This window comes from Onychomys torridus, chromosome 4 (genome assembly GCF_903995425.1).
Source record: "Onychomys torridus chromosome 4, mOncTor1.1, whole genome shotgun sequence".
Classification (NCBI taxonomy): Eukaryota; Metazoa; Chordata; class Mammalia; order Rodentia; family Cricetidae; genus Onychomys; species Onychomys torridus.
This window is the reverse complement of record NC_050446.1, coordinates 9,848,340-9,868,714: the sequence shown is the minus strand read 5'-3', so window position 1 is coordinate 9,868,714 and position 20,375 is coordinate 9,848,340. Positions and strand designations below refer to the sequence as shown.

Below are 20,375 nucleotides of genomic sequence, written 5' to 3'. Positions count from 1 at the left end.
CTAGCATACCTCAGGAACTGAGTTTGATTTCTAGTACCTCACTCAACAGAGAAAGTCTACCAGTAGGCAACTACTGTTCCAACAATTACACCATCAGTGTTGTAATGCCTTAGTTTCAAGAAATGAGTAACTGAGGAGTCAGGTTTTAGGGCTTCTTGAGCAGTAGTTCAATTTAAATACTTTACTGCCTTTTTTGCCTGTTTAGGTGAACTGTGCGTGGAAGCACTTTGTCGAATGGAACAAGCCAATTGCTCCTTTCAGGTTTTTGACAAATACCCAGGCATCTATTTGTTTTTGGTTCATCCAAATGAAATGGTGAGTATGAGTAGTAGGCAGTGCTAGTAATTAGCATTACTTTGTATGTATTAGGTAGTTACTATGTAGTCTTAGTGTGTATTTTGTTTAAAATATTGTTTAAAAATCTTCACTCTTTTTAAATTACTGCATTTAAGTAAAATTTTATATGATTGAGAATGTTTTGAATTTAAGAGGATAGGGGAACACTGGCTGATGGGTGATATTTGAGTTTAAAAGACAAGAAGGGAAGTAGTTTAATTTTCTTTCAATGTTTCTGTCATAGTCAGACTGTCCGGTTCTGTGATAAACATTGACCAAAAGCAACTTTGGAAGGAAAGGATTTATTTCATCATACACTGCTACATCACAGTTCATTAAAGGAAATCAGGGCAGGAACTCAAGACAGGAACCTAGAAGCAGGAATTGAAGCAGATAGCATGGAGGGAATGCTGCTTATTGCTTTGCTCAGCTATTTTCTTTTCTTTTTTTGGTTTTTCGAGACAGGGTTTCTCTGTAGCTTTGGAGCCTGTCCTGGACTAGTTCTGTAGACCAGGCTGGCCTCGAACTCAAAGAGATCCACCTGCCTCTATCTCCTGAGTGCTGGGATTACAGGTGTGCGCCACCACCACCCCCCGGCTTCAGCTGTTTTCTTATACAATCCAGGATCATCTGCCCAGGGTAGAAGAGACACTGTTCACAGTGGGCTGGGTCCTCCCATGTCAATCATTAAGACAGTATCTATAGATTTTTTAGCTTTTTAAGACAGGGTTTCTCTGTGTAGTTTTGATGCCTGTCCTGGATCTCGCTCTGTGGACCAGGCTGGCCTCCAACTCAGAGATCTGTCTGGCTCTGCCTCCCAAGTGCTGGGGATTAAAGGCGTGTACCACCACCTTATAGGCTAAGACAATACCTATAGATTTACCCACAGGCCAGCTTTATGGAGGCATTTTTTAAATTAAGATTCCCTCTTTCCAGATATATCTAGGTCATTGTCAAGTTGTCAAAAATTAACCAGCATAGTGTTAAACTGAACTAATGAAAAATTCTTGCTTTTCTCACTTGGTTGCTGAAACACATGGAAATATCATTTAAAATATTTTTCTAATAAGAGAGATTGAAGCGGGAGGAATTGTAGGAGATAAGCAGGAATAGGAAAAGTTTCTAGGTGCTAGAGATGAAAGACATACAAGAACAGATGCTGAGATTACCACTAAGCATGGAAATGAGACATAGGCTACACACATAGACAGTTCCATGCACACTAGCAGTTAGAATGGAGTCACTTTTTTAAGGCAGTTGCCTAGAAAGGCTGTTCTGCCAAAATATGGCAAGCAAAGATGTTTTGTTTTTAAACCTCCAGCGAAGAAAGCATACTACTTGGTGTAGTGGTGCACACCTCTAATCCCAGCACTTAGGAGGCAGAGGCAGGTGGATCTCTGAGTTCAAGGTCAGCCTGTTCTATAGAATGAGTTCCAGAATAGCCAGAGATACACAGAGACACCATGTCTTGAAAAACCAAACAACAACAACAACAACAACAACAACAACAAAAAGCGTAGTAGTAGGCTTTCAGTCAAAATGATGGTGAATTTATTTCCTTGTTCTGAACAAATGATAGGAAAAGTTCCCAAAGAGGAAGTAAAGTAGTCAGACTAGGTATTAATCTGTGGACCAGCAATGGAAGAGAAGCACCAAGTAATAAGTGATAGAATCCTCTAGCCCACAAATAATTTATTATGTATGGTAATAGAAATTAGAAATATACTCAAGAAGACAACCAGAACCTCTGTGAAAGTTGACACTGAGTGGTGGTGGCACACGCCTTTAATCCCTGCTCTCAGTAGGCAAAGGCAGACAGATCTCTGAGTTGAAGGCCAGCTTGGTCTACAAATCGAGCTCCAGGACAGCCAGGGGTACACAGAGAAAGCCTGTCTTGAACAACCACTCCCCTCCCTGTCCAAAAATAGACTATGGAAGTCTTAATTAAGTAGATTGCTACTAGTGGATATACCTAAAATGTAAGGGAACAGAAGAGATTGATGAAATGAGTGGAAAAAGAATTGCCAAATATTTTAAATATAAGTAATAGTAAATAAACTAGGTAATAACACAGGAGAGATTCCTGCTAGTGTTTAAATCAATGAAAATGACTGTTTCGCCAGGTGGTGGTGACACCCGCCTTTAATCCCAGCACTTAGGAGGCAGAGGCAGGTGGATCTCTGTGAGTTTGAGGCCAGCCTGGGCTACAGAGTGAGTTCCAGGACAGGCTCCAAAGCTACACAGAGAGACCCTGTCTCGAAAAACCAAAAATAAATAAATTAAAAAAAAAAGAAAAAGAAAATGACTGCATTTCATATGAATTAATTTGTTCAAATCAGGATCAAAGATGGTCCATACATTGCAGTAATAATCTCTTGATGTCTTCTGAAATCTGTACTATGTCTTCTGTTGCTGCTCAGTGTAGTTCATTGAATGAATTAATGAACATACAATGTTATTTATAATACAATTATTTAGGTTCGGCGATGGGCTATTCTGACTGCAAGAAACCTGGGGAAAGTGGACAGAGATGACTATTACGACTTACAGGACGTTTTAACTTGCCTTTTTAAAGTCATTGAGTTGGGACTTTTGGAAAGTCCAGACATTTACACTTCTTCTGTGCTTGAAAAAGGCAAACTGATCCTTCTGCCTGCACACATGTATGATACTACGAACTACAAAAATTACTGGCTGGGTGAGTATCATTCCTGCATGGACAGGCCTTCCCTTGTGGTCTAAGATAGAGCAATCTCTGAGAAATTTCCTTATTACAAGATTTCATGGTTTCCAGTACTTGTTCCCTTGCCAAATTAGCTTAACTGTTTTATATCTTGTTAAACATCATTTATTCTAGATGCCTCCCAAACAAGTACATTTTCAAACCCTGGCAAGTGATTCTTTTGAAGTAGAAGTGTCAGTATAATGGTGATTATTACCTCTTTTTTACGATGTAAATATTTTCAGGTGGTGAGAGAAGTTAGCATTGTTTGTCATTATTTCACTAATTCAGTTCATTAAAGTTCCATGTCGTAGTTGGTCGCCGGTTTTCTTTTTAGTGGTATATGAACTGTACACAGCATGTGTGAATGTTTGTGATATCTTATTTTGTGATGTATAAGTTGTGTGGTAGTCATCTTAGAAATGACCTATTTTCCACTAGAAAAAGTGTCCCGGTCTGTTGTTGGGGAGTGGTGCATGAAGTATAGCAGACAGGGAGCTGGGTTCTGTTCTGCTTTGACTTTAGGCCTTGCTTTCTTTCTGCCAGCTTAGAAGACATTTAGCATAGTGTTATTTTATCAGTTTGGTAAACTGGAATAATCTTACAGGTATTTGCATGTTGCTGACTATTCTTGAGGAGCAAGCCATGGATTCACTGTTACTGGGCTCAGACAAACAAAATGATTTTATGCAATCAATCCTTCACACCATGGAGAAGCAGTCGGATGGTAATATACTTTATTTGCTAAATGCTTTTGAATACTATGATGGTATACTATTAAAAAATGTTGGTATCTGCCTGGTGGTGGTGGCACAAACCTTTTAATTCCAGCATGCAGGAGGCAGAGGCAGGCGGATCTCTGAGTTAGAGGCCAACTTGGTGTACAGAGAGAGTTCCAGGATAGCCTGGGCTACACAGAGAAATCCTGTTTCCAGGGCTAGGGGGTTGGGGTAGGTAGGGGTGGGTGGGAGGTGGTGTCATTGTTACGGCTGTAAACACCTAAACACTATGAGTAATAGAGTAAGCTACAGTACTGCCTCCACAGAGTACTCTAGTAGTTAAATTAACTAGGAACATTAACGTAGGATTGAATCTAGTAAGGATGATTAGGAATTTGATAGGAAGTGCTGTTGGGGAAAGCATTCTGATATTTACAAAAAGCCATTGATTTGTTTTGGCTACAAACTGATTATGGGCATATGAAAAATAAAGCTGGGAACAGCAAAATCTTAAGTTTTTGACTAAGAAAAGCGTGATGTTGAAGAATCACTGAAGGTCTTTAGCCAGGACCAGTATCTTCCCACTATGTATCTGAGAGAGAGGGAAAGTCATAAATGGATACTTCATGAATAGCAGGAATTCCCACATGTCCATGAAAAGTGAACAGTAAAGATAAGAGAATGTGTGTGAAGAGGGGCTGGAGAGATGGCTCAGTGGTTAAGAGCACTGGGTATTCTTTCAGAGGTCCTGAGTTCAATTCCCAGCCACCCACATGGTGGCTCGTAACTATCTGCAATGAGATCTGGTGCCCTCTTCTGGTCTGCAGGTGTACATGTAGACAGAATGCTGTATACATAATAGATAAATAAATCTTAAAAAAAGAAAAGAAAAAAAGACTGTGTGAGAAGAGTGCTTACTGTTGACCAGAAGTTTTAATCCTTAGCATGATTATTACATATGGCATGCAAAATTAAGGATCTTGCTGAAGCAGAATTTCTTAGATTCTGAGCTTTATTTAGATCCATAAATAACATTTCTCATTCTTTTACTCTTTTAAACAATATTTAGAATGAGAGAGAGAGAGAGAGAGAGAATGTCAGGGTAATTTCAAAAGTCTGTTCTCTTTGGAATCTGGGGATCAGAATCAGGTCCCTGCTGTGGGTGCTATAAATACATGTTGCTGTGATTGATAAATAAAACGCTGATTGGCCAGTAGTCAGGCAGGAAGTATAGGCGAGACTAGCAGAGAGGAGAAGAGCGGGGAACAGGAAAGCAGAGGCAGAGAGACGCTGCCAGTCGCCGCCATGACACGTGAGATGTAAGGTACCAGTAAGCCACGAGCCATGGGGCAACTTACAGACTAATAGATATGGGTTAATTCAAGATATAGGAACTAGATAGCAAGAAGCCTGAGCCATTAGGCCAAACAGTTTAAATAATACAAGTATCTGTGTTTATTTTGTAAGTGGACTGTGGGACTGCTGAGGCTTGGCGGGAGTTTCTCTCCAGCTACAGGTCCCCATGCTTGGCAGCAAGTGCCTTTACCCACTGATCCATCTTACTAGCTCCACCCTTAGTTACCATTTAGAGTTGTATAAGCTTGTGGGAAGGTTTAGATTGTTTTAGACATGCCAAAATGGTGATGAGGTTGCATTTACTTAGACTGTTCTTTTGCTTATCAGTTTGTTTCTCATTAATTATTATTATTTATTTTTGCAAAAAGATGATATTTTAGAACGTTTTGAAAGTATGCAAGCTGAGCATGGTGGCACGTGCCTTTAATTCCAGCACTTGGGAGACAGAGGCAGGTGGATCTCTGTCAGTTCCAGGACAGCCTGGTCTACAGAGTGAGTTCCAGGACAGCCAGGGCTACACAGAGAAACCCTGTCTCAAAAAACTTTATTTAAAAGAGAGAGAGAGAGAGAGAGAAAAAAGAAATTGCATTTAAATTAATTGCTTTCAGTTTTGGCTGACCAATAATATTTAATTCTCAATATATTTTAGAATTTTTCTTATTTTTTTTGTAATTTAGAAATTGCTGTATTTTATTTTAGATGACAGCATGGATCCTTTCTGGCCAGCATTACACTGTTTCATGGTGATTCTGGATCGCCTTGGATCAAAAGTGTGGGGTCAACTTATTGACCCTATTGAAGCATTTCAAACCATCATTAACAACGTGAGCTACAATAGAGAAATCCAAAATATAAGGAACAGCTCCATAAGGTGGGTTAAATGTCAGAATGTAAAAATAACACTGTAACTGATTTACCAAGGAGACTCCCCCCTTTCTCCTTCAATCCCTTCATTTTAGTAATTTCTATTTATTCTTAATATTTAAGGACCAAGTTAGAACCGGAGCCACATTTTGATGATATGGTGACATGCAGCCAGATTGTCTATAACTATAACCCTGAAAAGACCAAAAAGGTATATATATAACATTTTAAAAATTGAAGTGATACTTAGAGACAAGTGTTTTGTGTAGTGACTTGGGTGCTGAGTGTGACTGCAGTATTCCCTGAAGGCCCTCTTGGAGAACTGATGCATTTCATTCACATGGGGAACATGAACTCTAACCACAGTGGAGTCTTTTGGTAGAAGTAGTAGTAATCAAGCCAACTGATGGGAAGGTTGAAATATGTGAAGGTGTGTATTTTCATTTTTTTGAAACAGTTATATAGTTCAGGTTCATGTATAGTAGACCAGAAGAGTAAAGCTGCAGAGTGTATTCCTTTTCTATAGTTTGGGTATTGATACTTGTTTATCTGAATGTTGATTATTTTTTCATTTTAGGATTCAGGGTGGAGATCAGCCATTTGTCCAGACTATTGTCCTAACATGTATGAAGAAATGGAAACATTAGCCAGTGTACTTCAGTCAGATATTGGTCAAGATATGCGTGTTCATAACAGTACCTTTCTGTGGTTCATACCTTTTGTTCAGTCACTCATGGATCTTAAGGACTTGGGTGTGGCTTACATTGTAGAAGTTATTCATCATCTATACTCTGAAGTCAAAGATGTCCTCAACCAGACAGATGCTGTGTGTGACAAAGTCACTGAATTTTTTATTCTGATTTTAGTATCTGTGATTGAACTGCATAGAAATAAGAAATGTTTGCATCTGCTGTGGGTGAGTTCCCAGCAGTGGGTAGAAGCTGTTGTGAAGTGTGCCAAGCTTCCTACCACTGCATTTGCACGGAGTTCCGAGAAGTCACCTGGAAGTACCCCCAAAGGGAGCAGCAATAATATCATCATTGGCACTGCATTCTGTGCCCTCTAATTCTGTCCAGCTTGCTTGTGTCCAGTTGATTAGGGGTCTTCTCAAAGAAGGTTATCAGCTTGGTCAGCAAACACTTTGTAAGCAGTTCTGGGATAAACTTAACTTATTCCTTCGAGGAAACTTATCTCTGGGTTGGCAGTTGACTGCTCAAGAAACCCATGAGTTACAAATGTGTTTGAAACAAATAATTAGAAACATAAAATTCAAATTGCCCCAATATAGCACTTTTGGGGATCTGACTTCTACATGTAAAACTCCTCCATCTTTTAAAGAAGAAAGTGAACAAATAGACAGGAAGCCTAAAAAGGACATTTATTGCCTGGAAAATTACAGCTCAACATCTTCTAAAGAACCAGTGAAAGCTGACCGTAATCAAGTATTGATTAAAGCAAATAATAGAGAAGAGGAGGGCATCAAGCAGCATTACATTGATTTGAATGAAGAAGAGCCTCTTCCACCTGAATTGTGGTTGAAGCAGGAGAGTGAGGTCCTTTTTTCTGGAAGTGATCAAGAGCAAGTTAAAATAAGCACAGAGAAGCCTGTAAAAGAAACCTCTTCTCATACACCACAGAATAATACTTTAAGAAATGGCCCAGAATGGGGATGTGACAGAGGAGTCATAATATCAACACGTTCATTGACTGTTTCTAGCACTGATTCTCTGGAAAAGGTATCTACATCAAATGAAGATGTCTCATTAAAGGATGACACTGTTGGTAAAAACTCAAAACCAAAGTCTAAAGCACAGAAAGATGAAATTTGTGCAAAGTTATCACATGTCATAAAGAAGCAACATAGGAAAAGTACTTTGATCAATAACACTATCAAGCTAGAGGAAAATACAGCTATGCCTGACCTTGAGAACTCCTGTTCGGGAAGAGAGAGAGAAGTTCTAAAGGAAGATGCTATCACACGTGATGTGTCTTTAGACCCTGTTCTGGATGATGAACATGGTGAGCAAAATTTTCAAAATAGTTCCTTGTTAAAAAAGAAACAGTTTAAAAGTGAGGAGTTCTATAATTCTGATGAAAGCAAGTGTCAAATCCAGGAACAGCATGCTGCTGATGATTTGTTATCATGTACAGAAGTTACTGATATATCGGTGGAGAAAACATCATGTGAGAGTCCTGTAAAGGTGGTAGTTGAATCAAGAGATAAGGAAATGAGAAAGAGTACAGTGCTGACTTCGAACTTGGTACAAGAACAGGTGCCTCATGGCAGTAGCAAGCCTTCGGTTACAGGATCTCAAATAGACCACTGTAACATCACTTTAATAATAGCTCAAACCACTGTTATTCAGTTCCCATCAGGGTCAAATAAAACTCCATCTCAGCAACCAAGAAGAGATGGTAGATATTTGACAGTTAAGCAAAACAGTGCTGACACTTGCCATGGGCAGATTATTGTTATTTCAGATTCTGATGAAGACGACGGTGAAAGAGGTCATGGTATTGAGAACCACATCACACAGGGAGAAGTACGCATGGAGGAAGACTGTCCAGAGCAGCACGGCTCAGTAGTTAATACCGGTATGGAAAAGCAGCATATAAAAGAAGAAACAAAGTGCCCAGTAGAATTTGAGGACTCCGAATCTCAGGTTTTTGAGTTTGAAAGTTCATCTGAAGTGTTTTCAGTTTGGCAGGATCATAAGTTAGACAGCAAGAACTCCCTTCACAAGGAAGGAAAAAGCTGTGTAACTCATGTAGCTGATAGTACAAACAATTTGGGTTCTGGTGCAGACTCTGTGTCTGAAGAGGTTGTTAGAAATGAGGCAGAGGATGTTGAAGAACATGCAGAACCACACAGTATTTCTGTTGAGGAATTTTGTAAAACTGAAGGGAAAAAACATAAGAGAAAACGATGTGACAGAGTTACAGCTGAAGATCCTCAGAGACCTTCATCTTCTGTAACATTTGAGCGATTAGCTGATGACAGAGATCTTGCTGGAAGTGATTTAAAAAGTACAGACATGGAGATATCGGCTCCCAGTTCAAGTGTTGAGAGAGATCCTACAGTTTCACTGATGAAGTCTGCAAAGCCTCGTACTCACTCAAAATCTGTTAGGAAAGTTCCAGCTTCTAAGGTTATTAAGAAAACGCATTTAGACACCAAAAGAGGACAGAATAAGAGTTCATGTTACATCAGTTGTAGAACATCTCCTGCTATTGTGCCACCGAAGAAATTTCGCCAATGTCCAGAGCCAACTTCAACGGTTGAAAAACTTGGCCTGAAAAAAGCTCCTCGGAAGGCATTTGAGTTGTCCCAGAGGTCTCTGGAGTGTATAGTCCAGTTACGTGACCATGGTAAGACTGTTGGAGTAGTCGACGCCCCCAAAAAGACTAAATTAATTTCTCCTCAGACTCTTTCCATCAAAAATAATAAGAAGCTTCTGACAAGTCAGGATCTTCAGTTTCAAAGGCTCATGAGATCTAGATCACATCAAAAACGAGACCTTGATTACACTGCAAGAACAGTGTCACGCACAGTACAGGGTTCTGATGGACTTGTACCAGACTCTGATGGGTCAGCGAATCATAGAGGAAATGGGCCCCCTGCCAACAGTAATGAAAAGCAATTAGCAAAATGCATGCCTTTCAAACCAGAAGTGGCAAAAGCCATTTCTGATCCTCAGGTGACTGATATAGCTTCTCTTGTGAACCAGTGTGAGTCTAGAGTGTTAAGTGGAGGAGTGCCAACAGATGTGATGCTCTCTACTCCAGAGGAGCCTGTGGGTGAATGTTCTCTCACAGTGCAAGTTGGGGAGATGGCAGCTGTTAAAATTGCTGAACCAGAATCAAGTAGTGATACAGATGATGACAATTTATTTCTCACACAACATGATCCTCAAGATATGGATCTGTGCTCACAGATGGAAAATGATAAACTGATTGTAGTGGCTCATAAAGATACAGTTCAGAGAGAGGAGTCTGTAAGTCAGCCTCATTTGGAGTCTTTTAGTGTCACAAAGTGTAAGTACAAAGACTGTGTTGAAACCACTAGAAACCAGGGTGAATACTGCCCAAGACACGCTGAAGCTAAAACAGCCGATGACAACGTGTTTCGTAAACCTGGCTTACCTCTTAGGTCGTCCTTGAGACCTACTACCACCAAAATATTCAGCTCAAGCAGTGCCTCACGAACTGCCAATCTTTCCAAATCTTTGGAAAGTACCATACTTCAGTCAGTACTAAAAAATAAGTCGAATGGGGCACAGCCTAATTTGAAGGTGACACCACCCATTTCCCTGGAGTCTCAGAAGCCAGTGGCTGAGGTGAAAAGTTTAAGCAGTATTTTTCATTTTCAGGCTCCTAGCAGTTCCAACAGACAGAGTCACAAGCTTACACTTAGTGAGAACAAGCCTATGTCAGCTTCCTCTCCAGTGAACATTCTCTTGCCGTCGCAGTCTATCTTTGACACCTTCATTAAAGAAGTCTTGAAATGGAAATACCAAATGTTTTTGAACTTTGATAAATGTGGTGCCCCAACAAGTCTCTGTCAATCTATCTCAAGACCTGTGCCCGTCCGATTTCAAGATTGTGCAGAGTATTTTAATGTTTTTCTTCCTTTGATTATATTGAATGCTTTTGAAACAGTAAGTATGCTTTAATTCTTTGCCTCTTCTGTAGATGAAGATCAGAGAAATGCTCATGAACATATAGTCTCTCAAGCTTCTGTTTGAGTATGTACTGTTTTAGTGAGAAGGTATTGAACGGCTTTGAGTTGGTCGGTATTTAGACCAGGGGAAATTATAAACACTAGTTTATTTCTTACATAACATCCTTGGTTGTTGGGTAGAGAATAAACGGTAGAAAGGCTAACAGATCCAGCAGACCAGTTACAGGTTGGTTACAGCAACTTGGGGAGAGAATGATGGTGGCTTTTTTTTGGTAGTAACGAGATGGAAAGGCTATAGATACACTTGAGAATATGTGACTTACTAGTGTAAGTTGGAAAGATGATTCTCATTTGAGCCTTAACCTGGTTAGGTTGTAATGTTTACTCTCCCAGGATCAGGGGAGAGCCTCTTGAGTACACCTCCTCCCCTCATTCCTGGGCTGGAGCGGCATATGGCAGGAAAGCCCCTGCTGTGTGTTTCTAGCCAAAAGTGATGGATAGTATATGAAGGTGGGGCTGTCACTCCTTTGAGGAGTGACTGCTTAGTTAACTTCGTGCAGAAACGGTTCAGCACCAGGAGTCACTGATGAAGTTACCCGAGAAGAATTGAAGGCTAGTTGCAGATTTAGCTACTTCAGTCAAAATGATACTATAAAATAAAACCCTTCCTAAGGTCCTAAAGGTTTTTTTGTTTTGTTTTGTTTTGTTTTTAAAGTGTAAAATACCCTTTTTACACTAGCAGCTTCTTTTGTAAATTTGGGCTTAGGATCACCAAGGATTTCAGATACTTAACTTCTGAGTTTGAGGCTTTGGAAGACCGGTAGATGTGACAGGAAGAATGCTTGTGCAGATTCCCAGAGATCGAGAAAAATGTAGGTCAGATGGTCTCATTGTGAAGTAGGTGCTAGCAGCAAGATGAAGCAGCAGCTGATGCTTCTGCAGCGAACAGTGTCAGGGCCGCAGGTGGCTGCTGAACAGGACAAGCTGAGGAGTAGTGTTCTTAGCCTTTAGACGTTCAGTTAACAAATAGCACCAAATGTGGCCAATGCCGCTGAACTGAACAGGTCACAGTGTTGAACGATTCTATTAAACCACACAGACTGATTTTGGCCTTTCACTTGGGATTCTGTTCTACTTTCCCTGTAACTCAGTTTGGGACACAGTTTGCTGTGTGTAGTGGCTTTCAGCGTGTTCTTTATTTCTTAGTTTGCTTTTTTGCTTTGTGTAGGTGGCACAGGAATGGTTCAACTCTCCAAATAAAGAGCATTTCTATTTGCATTTACGAAAATTTCCAGCCGACTATAAAAAATACTGGGAGTTTATGAGTAAGTTCATATACAACTTGGAATATATGATGTGATCTTTGGAAATTTCTACTTGAGAAGAGATGCCAGGGACTGGTAAGGTAGCCCAGTGGGACAAGCACTTACAGCCCCCAGCAGACAGGCTGGCAGCAGCCAGTGATCAGATGAAGATAGCCATGTAAATTCATCTCATTTAACTCTGTTGTGGTGAGACATTAAGGCAGAAACATCATTTGAGATAAAAAGAACTGCTCAGAAGTTCAGTTAAGCAGGCATTTTAGTGCATATGTACATGATACACAGATACGTGAACAGCTAAAAAGTGAACATTTCATATACACATGACTTTTGGTTTCGGTTTTTTTGAAGACAGGGTCTTGCTGTATCACCCTGGCTGGCCTGGAACTCAGTAGTCAACCAGGCTATCCTCACATTCACAAAGATGTGCTTGCCTCAGCCTCCTGAGTGCTGAGATTTAAGGTACATGCCACTACATGGCAGCACACCTGACTTTTGTGCTATTAAATCAGCAAAGATGAACAATAAAAGTAAAATACAATAGAAATAAGTGACTTCTGTACCAAATATACAATATAATTCACCGAGTTCCTAGTACATTTATGGTAGAACTGGCTTAGTAGTTCTTAAACTCCTGTGTATTGTGAGTAGAGCAAACATAGGAGTATATTGATATTGTTAGGAAATGACTCTCATGGGAGGAGGGTTAATAGAGTGGCATAAGGTGATGAACCCTGGCATTTTAGTTGGAAGAACTTATTTTAATATAATTTTGGAGTGTCAAACTTAGAGTAGAGTCCAGTACAGTTTTCAACAAACCTTTTCACATGTTAACATGTTGCATACGTGGACAATGATGAAACTAGGGGTTAGTGTTGCTGTAATACTGAGGATGAGACCTCATTTATATCATAGCAGTTGTCCTACTAAAATCTGTTTTCTGTCCTGGGATCTAGAGTCCAAACATCTGTAGTTGTGCTGTCTTGAGCCCTCAGTGTTCTAGAATAGTTCCTTAGCCTGTCTTCACTGTGTGCTTTGATGCCTAAAAAATAGAGCCCCATTAGTTTGTAGAACACCACCTTTGTTTCCCAGATGCTACCTTAGACTTGAGGCTTTGTGTTTTTGGTAAAAATAGAGCAGAAGGATGGCTTTTCTTGGTGGAGATTGATTCTGATCCCTTGGTTGCTGCGTATCTCATGTGAAGTCACTGTTTTCCATCTGTAATCAACAACTTGTCTAGGAGCCCTTTCTTCCTTTTTTTTTTTTTTTTTTTTTTATTCTTTTGTGGTCTGGGATTAGAACCCAGGGCCTTAGCATTTTACTACTGAGCTATACTTCTAACACACATTTGAAGAATTTTCTTGTTCACGATAGTTTTCCCAACTCCAAATATGGCTAGATTTATTTCAGTATTTTCTTCATTCATTCATTCATTCATTCATTCATTCATTCATTTGTGTGTGTGTGTGTGTGTGTGTGTGTGTGTGTGTGTGTGTGTGTTTGTTTTGAAATGTGATCCTCTGGAAGAACAGCCATTAACCAATGAGCCAACTGTTCAGCCCATGCTAGTGATTCTTTTTTTTTTTTTTTTAATTTCATTTATTTATTTATTTATTTATTTATTCATTCATTCATTCATTCATTTATTTATTTATTTTTTGGAGTTGAGAACTGAACCCAGGGCCTTGTGTTTGCTAGGCAAGTGCTCTACCACTGAGCTAAATCCCCAACCCCCCATGTTAGTGATTCTTAACAAACCATGGGATTGCTTTCCAGAGGTCCTTTGACGAAAACAGAGACAAGTTTTTGTTGTTAGAACTGGAGCAGGAAATGTGATATAAAAAAATCACTTCTGGTACTATTGAGAAATGCTATCCTAAATTATTTTGGGAGGAAATATGGTGAGATGCAGACATAGGCAGCTGCTACTTGCCTTTACTTGTATGGTATGTGTGTATGTGTACACATGCCTATGGTGGCCAGAGAACAATCTTGGATGTCAAACTCAATAAGATTATCCACTTTAAGGTTTTTTTTTTTCTTTTTTCTTTTTTTCTTTTGTTTTTGTTTTTGGTTTTTTGAGACAGGGTTTCTCTGTGTAGCTTTGCGCCTTTCCTGGAACTCGCTTTGGAGACCAGGCTGGCCTTGAACTCACAGAGATCCGTCTGCCTCTGCCTTCCAAGTGCTGGGATTAAAGGTGTGCGACACCACCGCCTGGCTTCAAGATTTATTTATTTATTATGTATACAGAAAAGGGCGCCAGATCACATTACAGATGGTTGTGAGCTACCAAGTGGTTGCTGGGAATTGAACTCAGGACCTCTGGAAGAGCAGTCAGTGCTCTTAACCTCTGAGCCATCTCTCCAGCCCCTACTTTAAGTTTTGAGATAGGATTTCTGATTATTCTGGGCTAGACTGGCTGGCCAGTGAGCCAGAGGTATTTCTGTCTCTAGCTTACCACACTGTATTATTACAAGTGTGTACCACCATTTCCAACCTGTGTATGTGTGGATGGATGGATGGATGGGTGGGTGGATGGATGGGTGGATGGATGGATGGATGGGTGGGTGGGTGTTTTGCCTGCATGTAAGTCTGTGCCCCACTTACATGTAATGCCCCTGGAAGCCAGAAGAGGTTGTTAGACCCCTGGGACTGGAGTTACAGAGAGTTGTTAGCTGTCATGTGAATGTTGTGAGCTGAATCTACATCCTAACAACTGAGACATTGCTCCAGCCTCTATGTGCCCAGCCTTTTTATGTGGGGTCTAGGATCAAACTCAGGTCCTCAGTGGTTGTGAGACAAGCACTTTACTGACTGAATTACCTCCCCACCCTCTATATGATACATATATTTTTTGGTTTCTTGAGACAGGGTTTCTCTATGTAACAGTCCTGGCTGTCCTTGAACTCACTTTGTAGACAGGCTGGCCTCACACTCAGGGATCTGCCTGCTTCTGTCTCCTAAATGCTGGGATTAAAGGCATGCACTGCCACTACCACTTGACTCTTTATGATTTTTAATTTTCTTTCTTTTTTGTTTTTTTTCTAGACAGGGTTTCTCTTTGTAGCCCCTGGTGGTCCTACAGATGAGCCTGCCTCAAACTCAGAGTGCTGCCTGTCTTTGATTGGAGTTAAAGGCATGTCCCACCACCACACAGTTGATTTTTTTTTTTTTTTTTTTAAGCCTGCTGACCCCAGTTGGTGGTACTTTTCTGTGCCTGGGTGTGGCATCATCCAATCTTATCAATGTCCATCCTCCTAAAGAAAAGTGAACCGTTCTCCCTTCGAAGCTATCAACTTCCAGTAACTTCTCAGCTAGTGGTGGGATCTTTGGAGCCTCTCTGCTTTCAATGCTGGAGTTTTGAATTGGCTTGATCTTGTGCGGGTCATGGGTAGGCAATCACAGCTGCTACTGTTAAGAGCTACAATCAGTATTTTAAATGTTGATTGGCTTACATCACCCTTTCAATAGATATACAGAATCCATTAGGACTTTATACTTTGGAACTTAGTACAAAGGTTTAATTTCTTATAAGTTGATCTTGAAATCTGTTAAGAGTTATATAAATGCTGATTTTTGTTTCATAGTTTACCTGGAGGAATCTGAACTAGCTAAACAGCTTCATCCAAAGGAAAATGATCTGGTGTTTTTGGTTCCTGAGAGACTAAATAGAGAGAAGAAAGATATGCACAGGAATGGCATGCAAGACCGAAATGGCTATTACTGTGGTTATGTTCATAAGTTTCGTCGTACTTCAGTCAGTAAGTTAATGTGTCAGCAAGGTGATCGTCTCATTTTCTGTACATTGTACTTCCTTAGTTCTGTTTTTGTTATCTGCCAGGTTGATCACTTGCCATTTAGAATCCTGAGTTTACTGCTTACTATTTAAAAACTTTTTTTTTTTTAAGATTTATTTATGTATACATTGTACTGCCTGCATGCCAGAAGAGGGTGCCAGATCTCATTACAGATGGTTGTGAGCCACCATGTGGTTGCTGGGAATTGAACTCCGGACCTCTGGAAGAACAGCCAGTGCTCTTACGCTGAGCCATCTCTCCAGCCCCAAATGTCCTCTTCTGATGCTTTCTTCCATCTGTCCTTTTTACATATCATTTTCAAGTCATCTGTTTAATAAGTCACATTCCAACTTTAGTTTTGTGACTAATTACTAATTAAAACAAACAATTTATTATAAGCAGCTTGAGCTTGGAAATTATTGTTCATCACTTCCATCCATTGCATTGTAGAGATTTCTTCCCCATAGCTTAAGTTTAAGAACTTCTACCAAGCAATGTGTCTTTTTTTTTTTTTTTCCCATATTTGTGGTGTTCTCCAAAGGTGGTCAGAATTACTCCTTGTTACTAAGAGAAGCCATGGTTCAAAAGTATTATGTAGCAATCCAGAATTGAAGCTTTTTTTAAAAATTTTTTTAAAGTAGGCCTCCGTATGTTCCAGCTGTTTTTGAGCTCTTGGGTTCAAGTAACCCTCCTGCCTCAGCCTCCTAAGAAGCTGCTGCATCACCGTGCATGGTTCACAACCTAGTTTTGGTTTACTGTGAAGTCCACATTCTTTGTGAGTCTGCCTTTTTGACAGTTAAAACACGAGTATTCTTACTTACACAAAGAGAAGATGATTTCCTGATTCTTCAACCTTACTATGTCATGTTTTCAAAGTAGTGTCGATCCTCCTGAGACTGTCCGACCATGCTGCTGATGTGCCAAGTTTAGCTTGATTCTTTTCTTGTGTGTGTTTTCGAGACAGGGTCTCTCTGTGCAGCCCTGGCTCTCCTGGAACTCTGTAGACCAGGCTGGCCTCAAACTCAGAGATCCCCCTGCCTCTGCCTCCTGAGTGCTGGGATTATAGGTTGTGCACCATCTCCTGGCTTAGCTAGAGTCTTTGGGTACAGGATGTGTGGAAGATTTACAGCAGTAATATGTAACTTAATTTTTGCTTTTGGCTCTTGAAAATGGTTAACATTTGCCAAATTTGTAATCAACAAATTTACAATTATCTCCTTTCCTGAAACCCCTTTAGTTAAAAACTGTTGGACCCCTATATTTGAAAAGCTATAATTTAAACCTTTGTGTTCATTTCTAGTCCTTTGTGTCTTTCACAACCAAATCAAATTCATTGCATATTTAACTGTTTATGTTCATTGCATTCTACATCCAGCTGTCATGTCTGTCACTTTTCCTATAACACTTTATTCTTTTGTTTTGTTTTTGAGGCAAGGTAGCCTCAAAAAACAAAAAGGTGTAGCCCCTGCTTGTCTTAGAACTCAGAAAGAAATCTGCCTCCCAAGTGCTGGGATCAAAGGTGTGTGCTACCACACCCAGTGTCTAGCACTTTATTCTTGGTTTTTGCAGTAGGAAGAATTTTTGTTTGTTTGTTTTAGTTTTTCAAGATAGCTTTTCTCTGTGTAGCCCTAGCTGCCCTGGAATTCTCTTTGTAGCCCAGGCTGGCCTCGACTCAGAGCCGCTCCTGCCTCAGTCTCCCGAGGGCTGGGATTAAGGGCGTGCACCACCTCATCCATCTAGGAAGTAATTTTTTATTTTTATTTATTTATTTTAATGTATAAGGCAGAGCCTGTTACCTATACAGAGACACCATATGGCTTTTACCTAACTGAATAGCATTCTGAGTCATTGCTGTGCTACCCAGAACTCTACAAAAATACATCCCATTTTGCTCTCTGGATCTTGTAATACATGTCTCCTTTTTTTCCTTCTAGCTGTACTAGCTCTGCCTCACTATATCTGAACTGCTCCCAGCACACTTATACCTCCTGGTCTCTGTGCGTGGTGACTCTTTGCTTCTAGCTCTCTTTTTCCTCCAAAGGGCAAAACTTCCTTCCTTACGTCACATCTCTGCTCAGTATCATCTTGTCAGGAAGACACTGACCAGCTTGTCCACCTCTGCGCCCCCCCCCCCCATTCCTTTCTCATCCCGTCTCTGCTTCTCTATAAACACTTACTACTTTCTGACATATTTATTAGGCATTTTTCTCTGGAGGGCAGGGATATTGTTTTTTTGTTTTTGTTTTTAAACAGTGAAAACTACAGGTTCACCTCATTTGCAACAATCCCACACAGTTCTCTACCAGCCATTCAGGTGTAAAACTCACTCCACAAAACCCAAGACCAACTCCTGAACTGTGAACAAAAATGAGAATTTTACACTTAGTAACTATAAGTGACTTATTTAAGTGCATCATATAAAATCCAACTAAACACTTGTGACTAACCTTTTCTGTTGCTTAGCATTACACTGACGCGTTGCTTCTCTCCTCTTTGATTATAGTGCGCAGTGGAAAAGCTGAGTGTTCCTTGTGCATCCAGACACAAGATAACTTGCCAGCCAGCCTCAACGAACTTACGAAATGTATTGTAATCAGTTCTCTGGTAACTACACAGAGGAAATTGAAAGCTATGTCTCTCTTGAACAGCCGGAACCAGTTGGCCAGAGCTGTTCTAAATCCAAACCCCATGGACTTCTGTACAAAAGACCTATTAACTACAACATCTGAAAGAATTGTGAGTGCTGATTTGAATGAAGCCAGGGAAAGTGAGAGAACCTTTTATCAGGATAGTTTGAGCTACAGAATGGTCCTGTGTGCTTGTGCACAGTGGTGTTTAGTGCCCTTCAGTTTTCCAAGGTGTACAAGTAGGTTAGCTTATGTCAGGGTAAGTGTAAGACCGTAAAGAGGGGGTGTTGAAAGAGCACTGTTCTGCCTGGTGGTGGCACACATCTTTAATCTCAGCACTCAGGAGACAGAGGCAGGTGGATGGATCTCTGAGGCCAGCCTGGGCTACATTCAACTGTTCTTCGGCACCTGCTTCAGTGTTTGCTGAGTGTTCACCGTTGGGGAGTTGTTCCCTGGTTTTGTGGCGTGTGTTTGCATTTGAATAGTTGGTGGAGAACTGTGGGATTGTTGTAACTGAAGGGATGAACCTGTTGTTTTCACTGTCAAAAATGTACATATAGTTCAGAAAATGAGCAAAGAAATGGAAAGGGAAACCAATATTTCTAAACCCTCATTGTATGCTTGGGCTTTCATGTTCATTACCCAACTGTTTTGCACCTTGAAGGAGTCTCAGTTTAGTGAGTGAGAGATTAGGAGTATGGGTATCCAAATTGAAAGTAAACTGAAGTTGACTAGGCCTGGCTGTGAAAACTCTTCCACTGTATGACATTGTATGAGGAAAGAAATATTCGTAGAGTCCTTCATTGTCTAAGCAGAGAATTGACTAAATAGAAAATAAAGAAAAGCTTATTGAAGAAAATTTATTGTCATATTTGTAAGAAGCACAAATAAAACCACGATTATAAGTAGGTGGGCCGAAGCTTATAGATGCTAATTAGTAATTAGTAACCGATTAGGTTTTCTGTAATTGTGAAAGTGGTTCTTAGGTCAGTCACTTAGACACTCACTTTGTTTGACATAGGCTGGAAGGAAGTTGAGCAAATGCTGTTCACTCCTTCTCCCATTGTTATCGCAGAAAGAACTCATCACACATCTTCTCTATAGATTGCCTACTTAAAAGACTTCAATGAAGACCAGAAGAAAGCCATAGAAACTGCATATGCCATGGTGAAACACTCACCATCCGTTGCCAAAATCTGTTTGATTCATGGACCACCTGGAACAGGAAAATCAAAAACCATTGTTGGTCTCTTGTACCGCTTATTGACAGAGGTAGGTGTGATACTGTTAGCCTGGCCTTGGCTTGACCTGAGTTAAGAGGCACGTGGGTAGTAAAGTGCCTTTCCCTTTACTTGTGTATTTTAAAAGATTTGTTATTACCGTTGTTTTTAATTTTGTCTGTACGGGTGTTTTGCCCATATGTATGTCTGTATACAGCATGCCTGCAGTGTTTAAGGGAACCAAAAGAAGGTATCAGATTCCTCTGGAACTGTGAGCCATGATGTGGGTGCTAGGAACTGAACCTGAGACCTCTGAAGGAGCAGCCAGTGAGTGCTCTTTACTGCTGAGCCCTCTCTCTAGCCTCTTGAATGTAATTTTGAGGTGTAGAGCATCCAAACAGTTGTAATACTTTATACCAGAGAAGTCTTTTTTGTTTGTTTGTTTGCTTTTTTTTTTTTTTTTTTTTTTTTTTTTTTTTTTCCCCGAGACAGGGTTTCCCTGTGTAGCTTTGCGTCTTTCCTGGTTCTCGCTCTGTAGTCTAGGCTGGCCTTGAACTCACAGAGATCCACCTGACTCTGCCTCCCAAGTGCTGGGATTAAAGGCATGCGCCACCCTCCCTACCCCCGCTTTTGTTTGCTTTTTGAGACAAGGTTCCTCTGTGTAACATCCCTGACTGTCCTGGAACTCACTCTGTAGACCAGGATCTCTTGAACTCCCAGAGATCCTCCTG

At 40.4% G+C, this 20,375-nt stretch overlaps 1 protein-coding gene across 1 annotated transcript in view; it reads left to right on the top strand.

The window, feature by feature from the left end:
• Setx (senataxin) overlaps positions 1-20,375 on the top strand; it is a 54,533-nt gene that overhangs the window by 8,519 nt on the left and 25,639 nt on the right. The window contains 11 exon segments of the mRNA XM_036183356.1: positions 206-315; positions 2,815-3,034; positions 3,666-3,785; positions 5,833-6,004; positions 6,121-6,208; positions 6,575-7,021; positions 7,023-10,655; positions 11,907-12,003; positions 15,588-15,761; positions 18,301-18,533; positions 19,529-19,696. Coding sequence (XP_036039249.1) covers positions 206-315; positions 2,815-3,034; positions 3,666-3,785; positions 5,833-6,004; positions 6,121-6,208; positions 6,575-7,021; positions 7,023-10,655; positions 11,907-12,003; positions 15,588-15,761; positions 18,301-18,533; positions 19,529-19,696 — 5,462 coding nt within the window.